This window comes from Chanos chanos, chromosome 9, assembly GCF_902362185.1.
Source record: "Chanos chanos chromosome 9, fChaCha1.1, whole genome shotgun sequence".
Taxonomy (NCBI): Eukaryota; Metazoa; Chordata; class Actinopteri; order Gonorynchiformes; family Chanidae; genus Chanos; species Chanos chanos.
This window is the reverse complement of record NC_044503.1, coordinates 28845595-28857299: the sequence shown is the minus strand read 5'-3', so window position 1 is coordinate 28857299 and position 11705 is coordinate 28845595. Positions and strand designations below refer to the sequence as shown.

The 11705-nt window shown below is 40.5% G+C and overlaps 2 protein-coding genes and 1 non-coding gene across 3 annotated transcripts; all 3 read right to left on the bottom strand.

Moving 5' to 3' along the window:
* Positions 1-1116: 1116 nt before the first annotated feature.
* On the bottom strand, positions 1117-1189 carry trnat-ugu (transfer RNA threonine (anticodon UGU)). Its single transcript has one exon. It is a non-coding gene; the product is annotated as a tRNA-Thr (tRNA).
* A 2830-nt stretch (positions 1190-4019) lies between these two features.
* Positions 4020-6659, bottom strand: LOC115821582 (zinc-binding protein A33-like). Its single transcript, XM_030785393.1, has 6 exons — positions 6255-6659; positions 5791-5886; positions 5433-5663; positions 5293-5315; positions 5098-5216; positions 4020-4558 (listed from the first exon to the last, which is right to left on the bottom strand). The coding sequence occupies exons 1-6, from the start codon at positions 6657-6659 to the stop codon at positions 4020-4022; spliced, it is 1413 nt and encodes a 470-aa protein (XP_030641253.1).
* Positions 6660-9221: 2562 nt separating this feature from the next.
* On the bottom strand, positions 9222-11157 carry LOC115821581 (zinc-binding protein A33-like). Its single transcript, XM_030785392.1, has 5 exons — positions 11152-11157; positions 10747-10842; positions 10596-10657; positions 10083-10210; positions 9222-9766 (listed from the first exon to the last, which is right to left on the bottom strand). The coding sequence occupies exons 1-5, from the start codon at positions 11155-11157 to the stop codon at positions 9222-9224; spliced, it is 837 nt and encodes a 278-aa protein (XP_030641252.1).
* Positions 11158-11705: the final 548 nt, after the last annotated feature.

Sequence of the window (11705 nt, the reverse complement as noted above, 5' to 3'; positions counted from 1 at the left end):
ACGTGTAACGTAACCGCTGAACAATGACAGGTTTATTTAAGATGAGTAACACAGGGAGAATAAAGGAGCTAGTGTGAGGAAGTGAGTTGTCACAAGTTGTGTTTTAACTGACAACGTCATGATCTTTTTAACAAGTGTCAAAGTTTAGGTCTTCTTACTTTTAAGAAGACAGCCTCTGAAAAAGTACGAAAATTTATTGCCCGCAAAGATATGCTCAAAAGGTTATTCATTAAAAGAGGCAGACTGAATGTGAAAAAATAAATCACAGTAAAGTGCTCAGAGTTACAATTTGTGTCGCGACTGAAGACTTGAACAGTTGGGTCAAGGCCATCCTCGGAGTTCTTATCAAGTGACGTAAATAAGGAACATGCGTGTCACCTTGACTGATACAAGGTGGAATGCGTTAACGTTAACTGTGGAAAAAAAAAGACACTAAAGCAGTACCTAATAAACACACCATCCAGGACAGCAGACAATACCAACAGCACAACACACACACACACACACACACACACATGCACACACAAAACAACAAACACACACCAACACACACGCGCACACACATACACACACACACACACACACACACACACTACAACTACATGGCAGGATAACAGGATCCCTAAAGGTATCACAGCAAGCAGGCCCTCAAAAAAACCCTCTTTAGGCAATAAAGCTTTTTCAGCCATTTTCAGCCAGGTCTTCACCTGTTACAGTCCGCACAAACGAATATTTATTTTCGTTTCCTGAAACATAGAGTTAAGACAGACTCTCTGCATTTTACTCTTAAATGTCTGCATAGACCTTCCAAAACGTTTAAATAACTGCTTTTATTCTTTTCTACAATATCATCCATTGCACAACTGCTGTGTTGGATGCTGCATAAAAAAGAAGCTGTAGCTGTGTATTCTCTCAGGTTTCAACCACAAGATTCCTTCCCTCTTTAACGACATCGCCTTAGACTCCCAGGAGGACTTGTGGGTGAAACATTTAGCCCAACTGTTTGTGGACTATGCCCTTTTAGTGCAGTTGGACAAGTTCTCAGAGCTTTGGGATCTTGTAGACACAGAGTCGGGGCCTTTGGTTTGAGGGGCCAATGTGAACCTCTCCAAAATGAGGCCCCAGCGAGGATCGAACTCGCGACCCCTGGTTTACAAGACCAGTGCTCTAACCACTGAGCTATGGAGCCTTAACCTGAAGAAAGGTATTCTCTTATTCAATATAAACATCACACCCAATGCAAACACAACAGTAGTCACACCTAGGAGGTTTAACAGGTTATATGGACATGAATATGTTTCCTATCTTTATTGTACAGTGACTCAAATAACAAATAACCACTCCTCTGATGCCACGTCATTGGCTTGTCAGAGTCCCTCCTTCACATCCAATAAAACCAGACAAACAAATACATATGTTTGAACTGACATATACAGTATCAAATAATTTGCTCCCCATTACTCACATGCCCTGTGATGGCCATTAAAATACGTACAGGTGCATATGGACACCTAAGAGGAAAATAAACATTTTTTTGTGTTTTAGAGGGGTTTTTTTTCTTTACTGTTCTTCTGTCATCTGTGTTCCTGGTGTGACTTTCATATTTCAAAGCAATCTTTCACTCAACTTATCTTCTGGTAGAGACACATCATGGTGAAGTACCCAAAAAAAAGATCTCACTTATCAAAAAAAATTCTTTGTGATCTGTGGATATGTTTTACATACCGAATATACCTTTCACCAACATTTCACTGGCATGGATTGCCTACCAGAGGGCATTTGACCGTGTGTCACACTCCTGGACCGTAGATTCACTCAAGTTACACAAGATCAAACTGGAGATAACACTGTTGACTGACAGATCCATGAAATCCTGGAGAGCCCAACTGACAGACAATGGCAAGGAACTGGGTTCAGTGTGTTGGGTTTTTGTATCAGGTCTAGGATACAAGCTGAAGTCTGGAAGGAAGATGCAACACCTAATGTAAGTGGATGACATCAAGCTCTGTGAAAGATTAGCGGATGAAATCGTGTCCCCGATCCAGACAGTGAAGACCTTCTCAGATGACATCAAAATGAAGTTCGGACAAGACAAATGTGCTAGGCCTATCATTAAGCGCGGCAAGATCCCCACGCTGACGCTAGGTAGAGGAACAAAACCCCATAGAAGAGGTATACAGATGGATGGCTGGTGTCAAGGCACCAACAGAAGCTCTCATCATCAGGGCACAGGATTAGCCACGTGCCATAAAGCAAGAATACTGAGGGTGACCAATGAGCCAAACTTTAGGCTATGCATGGAACAAGATAAGACAGTTGCCCTCCCGCTGTTTGGATACTGAGAAGATCACCAACACTGAGCACTTGAACAGGCACAACAACGTTGCAGCACTGGTGCACAGGACCACCTCAGAGCACTGCCAGATCCCAGTGCAAGGAAAGTCATAGCTGTATAAACCTCAACCGGTGACAGGATGACAGGGTAAAAAACCTGTGAGACATGGAAATCAGAACCTACAGACTCCCAAACAAAACACAGACACGGCGCAGTGGGTAGCAAGAAGGTCTTGGGTTCGATTCCCAGCCGGGCGGGGAATCGAACATGCATGTTCTCCTCCTGTCTGCGTGGGCTTCCTCCCACAGTCCAATCTCCAGTTGGAGACACCAGATTATGAATGTGTGTTTCTGCCCTGCGATGGACCTGTCCAGGGTGTTTCCGTCCCTGTGAGTGCTTGGATAGGCTCCAGCACCCTCCACGATAAGCAGCATTAGATAAGAAGGACCGGCGACCTGTCCAGGGTGTTTCCCTGGGATAGGCTCCAGCACTCGCCGTGACGCTAATCAGGATAATCGGCTTAGATAATGAGTGAGAGAGAGAGCATTAGATAATGAGTGAGTGAGAGCCCAGGTAGAACCTCCGTGGTCTCCCTGTGATGCTCTGCCCCCTGGTGTCATGATGAGGTATGACATTTCTATTTCTCATTAGCCCTTCACTCAGTTCACCACTAGAGTATTTATAATGTCACATCACAATGGTAGTAATCTGATTGGATTTCGAGAGCTTGACTAAAGCTTCCTCAGTCGAAACAGACTTGATATATATAATACTCTTTGAAATATCAATATTGCATGAGACATTTTAAAATCTCAGTAAACAAAAAAGACACAAATCTCAGAAAAAGGTCAGGAAAAGGATTACTTGAGTTGAAGATGTTTTTCAATATTTAGCCTATAGCTTAAATGTGTATGTACTGACGTTTCTGTTATAAATGTGACTGAGATGTTGTTTTTGAGTTTGAGTGATAATGCAATGGTCATTTCAAAAAGATAAGTCGTCTTCATACCCACCAGCTAGTATCATTAATCTTATCAACTACGGGTCTGAGAGAAGCTGGACCTGAAACAGACAGTCTCACTGAAGCTAATGAAAATTAATGAAACAGACACTTCAGCTCATGGGCTGTTGAACACTGACACCAAGTTTATTTTGTTCGTGATAATACCAGTTGCACTGTATGATAATACACTATCAGTAATGTCCTGATGTCCAGTGTAATAGCGCCATCTTTTCAACTGTTAGTATGAACTACAACTCAGAAAGAAAGAATACGTCTCAAACGTAGATTAAAGTAGATTAATAAACTTCAGAAAACAGAAAAAATGAGGTTTGACTGTTTGCCTTGTCACAAACTAAGAGACTTTTTCTCAAACCTCTACATTAACTCTATAAATATCCAAAGCTGACCGAGAAAGAAAAAAAAATCACACTATATTCAGTAAAAGGAAAGACCTAGATGCCACCACCTACATTAAACTTACATATTAGTTATGCTGTATTTCTTTTTTACATTTCTATATACACTTGTAATAGATGTGTGGTGTAGGAGTATAATCAAAATAAACAAGCTAAATAGATTTACGCCTGGGTTCAGTAAATCAGCTTTCTGATCTAGAATAAAATTTATGACAGAACCAATAACAGTAGAAACATCTCACTTTAAACTGAGACAGTATCAGCTCTAACTGTGCTGTTTCACTGTTACACAACTCTTCAGTGGTAAGATCTTTAGAGGAGAAAGTGAACAGAAGTGATAAAAGGATGGAAACATTCTCTCTTTAAAAGTGTGTGTCAGTGTAATTATATGTCGTTTATTTAGTAGATGGAAATACGACAGTTTTCCTTTGTCCCAGTCCAGCTCCACCCTGATCTTTTGGAGTTTCTCAGTCACTCTCAAGGGAGTACCACCGGATGGGACCTCTGACCAATATTCTCCATCCTCATAACCTACACGCCAGGCCGCCTGCAGCGCGTCCTCTCCCTTCCTCTGGTTTGACTCTGCAGTCACGCCAATATACCACGTCGTACTCTCCCCAACATCGACATCCCAACAGTGTTTCCCTGAATCAAAGCCCTCAGAGCCCAGCACAAATGTATAATCATCAAATCTCTCTGGATTATCAGGAATCTGCTGTTTGTCATCACTGAATCTCACACTGGTCAGATCCTCAGACAGGATGAGCCATGGTGCTGCAGTGTCGGGGTCCAGAATCACAGGAGCTGAAGAGAGAGAACAGAGACACAGAGAGAAATGAAACATATTTACATATTTATATTTTTGCTGATGTAGAGGAACTGGACAACTGTGACCCTAATTTCGAGACTCTGACTGTTCTGTAAATGTAGTGGAGATGAGCCCGTTACATGCAATGCCAAGAGAACCTCCCTCCCCAAAACTTCAGGCTCTCTGCTCAAGTGTTTAACTCGTGTGCTAGGGGCATCTTATTCCTTAACCCAAGTTTAGTAGGTCAGCTGGGATCCAGGTGAATCTGTTACATTGGTGCAGTGAGCCCAGACTGTGAGTGAGGTATGGGGACTGTGGGCGGAGGTGAGTCATTCAGTCCAGTGCAGCAGACTGGTGAGTGAAAGGTCAGTAAAGTAAATATGTTAAGGGGACCACCTTTAGACAGTTCTGCAAAAAAATAAACTTATTATAAAGAACACGTGCGTAACCACAAGTGTATGAATAAACCAAATTAGCAGATGACGTTGTTTTAAGATTCCCTTTTTTTATTCCATTATCCAGTGAACAGACTCACTGTATTGAACAATCTCCTCCATCTTCTCCCACACTCTGAACTTCAGGTTGCCCAGGTGCTTTGCCACATTGATCAGTGCTCCTGAAAGCATTTCTGGATCCTGCAGTGTGCACTGGGCTCTGGAATAACATAGAGGAGTCAGTGCTGCTGCGGGTTTGGACTCAGAACCACAGAAAAGACAGAGACACAACTCACCTTTTTATTGTGGTCTTGAAATTCTATAGAAAGAGAACAAAAGGTGCATATTTACTGATCAGATACTTACTGTGGGGTTTTGAATTGTGAGCACAGAAAGAAAGAGAGACAATGGCGAGTTAAAGCACTCTGATTTTTACCATCAAGAATGATACGTCCTTAGTGCCCAACTCCTCTTCAATGGCTCTGATTGTGTCTGAAAGAATTGAGATCTCTCTACTCATCTCCTCAATCTTCTCCTTCATCATCTGACTCTTCTGCTCCTCTTCCTCCCTCAGTGCAGTTATCCTGGCTGTCTCTTCATCTAGTAGAAACTGATGGAGTTTCTCAAACTCCTTCTTAATCTGTTTCTCTGTGTGCTGCGACTGGGTCTAGAAAAGAACCATGTACATGGACCTTATTGTTTGTTTTTTTGTTGTTGTTGTTTTTTGTTGTTATCACCTTTTTTTCATGCAGTTTTTCAGTGTCCATTAATTGTACATCAGTCGTTCTTCTCACCTTAATGTGTTCTGCTGTTTTATCACAGGTCAGTTTAACTTTTTTAAAGAGTTTCAGTTTCTCTTGTAAAGGTCCCAGTGCAGCTTTCACTTCTTCCTGCAAAGCAAAAACAACACTTCATTGAACAATAGATCTGGAATCCAACCTGTGGGCGTTTTCTATGCATGGTGTGCTTTATGAAATTTCAGTCCATAAACGGGACAGACCTGTTTTACGCAATAAATCAACTAACTGAACCAGCATAAATTCATATTTTAATGCAATGGTAAAATGTTTGCCAGGTGTATAAATCAACTGACAGTTCTATTATGTCTCAGGGGTAAACCTGCTTCAAGCATCTACAATATCTTTCACAAAATACTGCTATGAATAATGTCCAGTAAAGACAGGATAACCTGAGATTATTGTTCATCACTGTATAACTTTCATTTAAGAAACCTGAATGGCATGAGAATATTTCTCACCCTGTAACTTGGGGCAGCTTCCTCTATTGGACGGAATTTGTGATTTGTGTGTCTTTCTGAATCCCGGCACACAAAACATGCAGTTTGTTTGTCCTCCAGACAGAAGAGTCTGAGTCTTTCACTGTGCAGACTACAGAGTTCCTCAGACCCTGATGAAGATCTCTGATTTCTCTCCTGTAGGAAAGTCTCACACAGGTTCTTTAGAGCCAGGTTTCTAGGAGGCTTCTCTTTTGAGGATCTTCTCCTACAGACAGGACACTCCTGAAATTGTTTGGCTTCCCAGAATTTCTGCACACACACTTCACAGACACTATGACTACACGGTAGGAGAACAGGATCCGTAAAGATGTCACAGCACACGGGGCAAGAGAGATCTTCCTTCGACTGAAAATGTTTCGACGTCATTTTTGGTCCCTGACAGTAACAGTTTGTGCTTTGTACCAAGTACAGTGTAGTAAAGCTTGTCTTAACCTTCCGGAGTTCAAGGTTAAAATGAGAGCAGTACTCACAGGACCATATGTGCTCTGTCTTTAGTCCCCCCAAAACTTTATGCTTCTGTTTTTTGTCATGTAACTATAAACTGTTTAATCAGCTGTGGTTGAATAGCTCTTGCCAGATATTGAACACTGCAAACAGTGATGCTTAGTCTCTTACGACCTTCGTTCCTGTGTCTGTACAGGGGTGGAGTTAAGTTTAAAATGATTCTGATTGGCTGCTTCCTTATCTTTTTCCTCATACTTAACTCACTCATGTCAAACCAGTCTCACAGCGTAAGGAGACAATTGGAAGTGATGTGGACCGCAGTGAAGTGCATGCCTGAATCTCAGGTTTACGGTTTGTCTCCAAATCATACAAGTCAACGTCTTCAGTGACCTGCCCTGATAACAAAGCAGCCAAACTACAAGTTGATCACAAATTGCACAGGCACTGAAGAGGTATTCAAAATTTGCAGTAGCACTTACAGTATGTAAAGATCACCAAAAAATTTCGCATAACATTCCCTTAATTACTTGATGGGACTGTACAGGTCTAGTAATAACTCTTTAGTACATTGCCTATACATTGAATTGTGGGGGGAAAAACACATTGTATATGGGCAGTACACACAGGTTGACTCCTTTACTGGGGCAGGAATGTTGGTCCTGTAAATGGGAATTTTGACAAACATACACTGCTGGTTTTCAAATAGAAATATGTAAAATGACATGAAAATACTAAAATAGATGGTGAAATACATTTTGATACATTAAAATTGAAGATGCAGTGTCCCTCTCTATTCAAACCCTCCCAGCACCCTCCACTACAGCATAAAAACATTTTGATATCAAAGGACATTCATTTTAATGGCACTGCGTCAACTTTAATTTCTCGTCCTCCATGCAAAGTTGAGATTCAATCCATGTAAAGCACCTTTCCATAAAAAGATTCATTCCGTGTAAAATGGAATTCATTGAAAATATTTTAGACTTGCATGTTTTAATGTTTAAATATTTTAAACGTGTCATGTGTAAAAACAAGACACACATGATCTCCCTAGCTCACAAGAAAAGGAACTCCTGAACTAACACATGCATGTTTCATGACGCTGGCATTCTCAGCCTTTTGCCGCATGTTGTGCTTCCACCTGCTGTTGTAAATAAGTATCACACCCTCAGATTATACAGAAACTCTGAATATTTAGCAGCATACAATTAAAATACAGGCAGTCTGATAAGCACAAATTACAAAGCTAGTAATTCTCCGTTGTTGTTGTTGTTTTGTACTTGTTTCGGGCATATATTGTTATCACATTTTACATACATTTCATTTTTACAAGATGAATACACATGTCCTTTGGTAGACAGGTTTAAAGGAACCTCTGCCTTATGCTAAAGATACATTTTTGGTCACAATCCTTACTTCCCGGGACTTTTTTGCTCAGTGTTTTGTGGAATATGTAGTTCTAGTCAAGCTGCATTAGTTTTCAGTGCACTAGTATCTTTCTGACACAGGGTCATGGCCTTTGATTTCAGGAGATTTCAGGAGGCCTCTCAAAAATTGCAAACTGAACTTAGAACCCCTGGTGCTCTTACCACTTAGCTATGGAGCCTCCCTTGCAGACAGGTGCGTCACGTATTCAAAATAAAGCTGTCACCTAACGCAAACACAATTGCAAGACCATATCTTGGAGGTTTAATAGGTTATGTTCTCATGACTGTGACTTTGGTTCATATCTTTACCGTGACGCTGATGAACCAATTAACCACAGTTCTGATGTCACAGTCACTGAACAAGTCACACAGAGTCAGATTATAACTCTCATGTGTGATAACCATGGCTACACCCTCAGCACACTGATGAATGACAAGAACTGTAAGTATAAACACAATGGGTGGATGCATGAGGGAATTGCAACATTACACAAATCCAGACTTTGGACTTTTACAACCTCTTTATTTATTCACCACCAGACAAAACTACAGAAAGTGAAATGAAAAAAAAAATGTTAAACACACTATATTAAAATAAAATAAGACACTAAATCAAACCAAAAAAAAAAACCTCTTCCAAATAAAATAAACAAAATCATCCCAATGCGATTCTTGTAGTCCCTCTGTTAATTGTATAAGAGTAAAATCAAACCCTACATCTATCTGTGACTCACCACCTGTGACACAACAGCACTGACTCATTCTTTGACTCATCACACATCCACAAATATTCATTCAAAAAACATATCTTTTGTATGCAACAGAGATCTTTTTAAGAATTCACAACAGTGAGGTGGATACAAAATCCTTCAAATGCAAATTCATTTCCAATCAAGATTAAGAATATATTCAGGCTATGAGAGGATTCATGTGCTATCACTTGCACAAACTCCAGACAAAACATCAAGACAAACAACTTAACTAAATTCATATTGGAAATAACATTCACGACAATAAGAGTAGGGACATTTCACTTTAAATAGAGACAGTATCACATCTAACTGTGCTGTTTCACTGATATATCACACTTCACTGGTAAGATCCTCAGAGGAGAGAGTTTACATCGATTGTATAAGTATGGAAACATTCTCTCAGTAAAAGAGTGTGTGAAGGTATGTATGTGTGTGTTATTTAGAGGGTCAGAGAATGAGAGTCTTCCTCTGTCCCAGTCCAATTCCACTCTGATCTTCTGGAGTTTATTATTCAGTGTCAGTGGAGTCCTTGACCCTCCTGAGGCCTTTGACCTGTATTTACCATCGTATAACCGAACACGCCAGACACCAGTGTTAAAGAATGAGTCTCCCGTCCTCTGGTTTGACCCTGTGGTCACACCCAAGTCCCAGTATGTACTGTTCCCAACATCAACATCCCAGCAGTGTTTCCCTGAGTCAAAGCCTTCAGAGCCCAGAACACATGCATATTCATCAAATCTCTCTGGATTATCAGGAATCTGCTGTTTCTCATCAGTGTATCTCACACTGGTCAGATCCTCAGACAGGATGAGACATGGTGATGCAGTGGTGGCATCCAGAACCACAGGGCCTGAAGAGAAAAAGTAAAGACAGAGGGAGAGATGATGTAGAGATTCACATATTTATTCTTCTGTTATTGTAGACAACCTGGACCAGTGTGAATATAATTATTCTAAATGAATAGACTCTATCACATTAGGCTTTGTAGAATCCAAGAATTCAAGCTTCACCACCTTTACCCAATTTCTCTCTCTCTCTCTCTCTCTCTCTCTCTCTCTCTCTCTCTGTCTGTCTGTCTCACTCATTATTTCACAATGGCTCTTAAAGTAAATAATGTCACTTTTATTGTCACTTTTATTGCACAAATTATTACGGTAAAAACTTACTGAACTCAACAAGGTCCTGCATCTTCTCCCAGACTCTGAACTTCAGGTTGCCCAGGTGCTTTGCCACATTGACTGGTGCTCCTGACACAGTCGCTGGATGCTGTAGTGTTTCAAGTGTGCATTCAGCTCTGGAAAAAAGTTAGAGATGTTAGACATTTGGGTTCAAATTCAAACTAACAAAACTAGATGTTTGATTTTTACCTTTTCACAGTGGTCTTGAAGTCCTACAACATTGAAACAAAAGACATATTTATTTTGCATGTTCCTATATTAGTCTTTAAATGAAATGTCTTTTCACGGTCCTGAAAAAACACGGAGACAGAGCGTGTGTTTTTGGTCTTCACCTGTAGGAGTGACACGTCATCAGTTCTTATCACGTTTTCTATGGCTTTGACTGTCTGTGAGAGAGATGATATTTCACTGTTTATCTCCTCAATCTTCTCCTTCATCATCTGACTCTTCTGCTCTTCTTCCTCCCTCAGTGCAGTTATCCTGGATGTCTCTTCATCTTGCAGAAACTGTTGAAGCTTTCTGAATTCCTCCTTAATCCGCCACTCTGTTTTGGCGGCGTGGCTCTGAAAGAAATTGAGAGAAAGAAAAGGGCATGAAACATGTTTGAAATTGTCATGCACATGTTAAAGCACTGTTAGCGCTGAATTCTCACCTTAATGTACTCTGCTATTTTAGTCCAGGTCAATTTGGTTTCTTCAAAATCTTGCAGTTTCTCCTGTAATGGCTTCAACATAGTCATGAGCTCCTCCTAGAACACATCACTTTATTATTAGTGAAAAGTCATTTGAGTGTGATGAGGAATGTCTATATCTCATCTTCATTTTTAATCAATACAAGAATTATGTCATAGAGTAAGTTACTATGTTCTTTTAAAAGTCTGGTTCGGCTTAAGTATCAACTCATACATATATACATATATATGAACATAAATACCTTCCTTCACACACACACACACACACACACACACACACACACACACACACGCTGTGATTAAGGTGAAATAGCTGGGCCCTGTTGTTCCAGAATAGATGGCACATTCACAGTTATTGTAGCCTACCTCCATCACCGTTGGTGTCAGGAGTGGGATGGCCAGTCATAAAAAAGGTGCATCCTGCCTAACAGAGGACTGGCCTTCGGGCCAAAACCAAAGGGTCTGGCAAGGTTGAAGAGGAGGAAGGTCATTGGGAGACCACAGGGTGGACTTACAAAGAGGAAGAAGGGAGCTGTACGAATGATGGGACCAAGCCCAAGCTCTGAAGGAGACCAGGAGCTCCATTAAAACATCACTCAGATAGTTTCTTTTGGTTAAGCTTGCCTCTTCGTGAGTAATACTTCATAGATACAGTACATAGTTGTTTCATTCAGGCATACTAAAGGCAGCAAGGCTATTGTTATTGTCTGTCATTAGTTGTTAGTGTTCTTGTGTGTTGTTTAGATGTCATCTGTCGTGTGTGTATGGCGAGTGTGCCTCGGTTCCACCTAAATCCCATTTTATTCAACATTAGATACATTCTATACAGTTTGAATTTAATTGCTGTAATAAATGTTTACATTCATGTTTATTATTCTTTGAGTATGTGACAAAACATTTCCTATTTTATCAAATGTGGT

Excerpts from the sequence above, each read along its gene's own strand:
- LOC115821582 (XM_030785393.1), bottom strand. The coding sequence starts at position 6,659 with ATGACGTCGAAACATTTTCAGTCGAAGGAAGATCTCTCTTGCCCCGTG. Across the intron at positions 5,887-6,254 it reads AAGCTGCCCCAAGTTACAGG|GAAGAAGTGAAAGCTGCACT; the intron begins GTGAGAAATATT and ends TTTGCTTTGCAG. Across the intron at positions 5,316-5,432 it reads AGGACGTATCATTCTTGATG|AATTTCAAGACCACAATAAA; the intron begins GTAAAAATCAGA and ends CTCTTTCTATAG.
- LOC115821581 (XM_030785392.1), bottom strand. Across the intron at positions 10,211-10,595 it reads AGAAAGCTTCAACAGTTTCT|AGCTGAATGCACACTTGAAA; the intron begins GCAAGATGAAGA and ends ACTTTTTTCCAG. Across the intron at positions 9,767-10,082 it reads GCAGGACCTTGTTGAGTTCA|GCCCTGTGGTTCTGGATGCC; the intron begins GTAAGTTTTTAC and ends TTTTCTCTTCAG.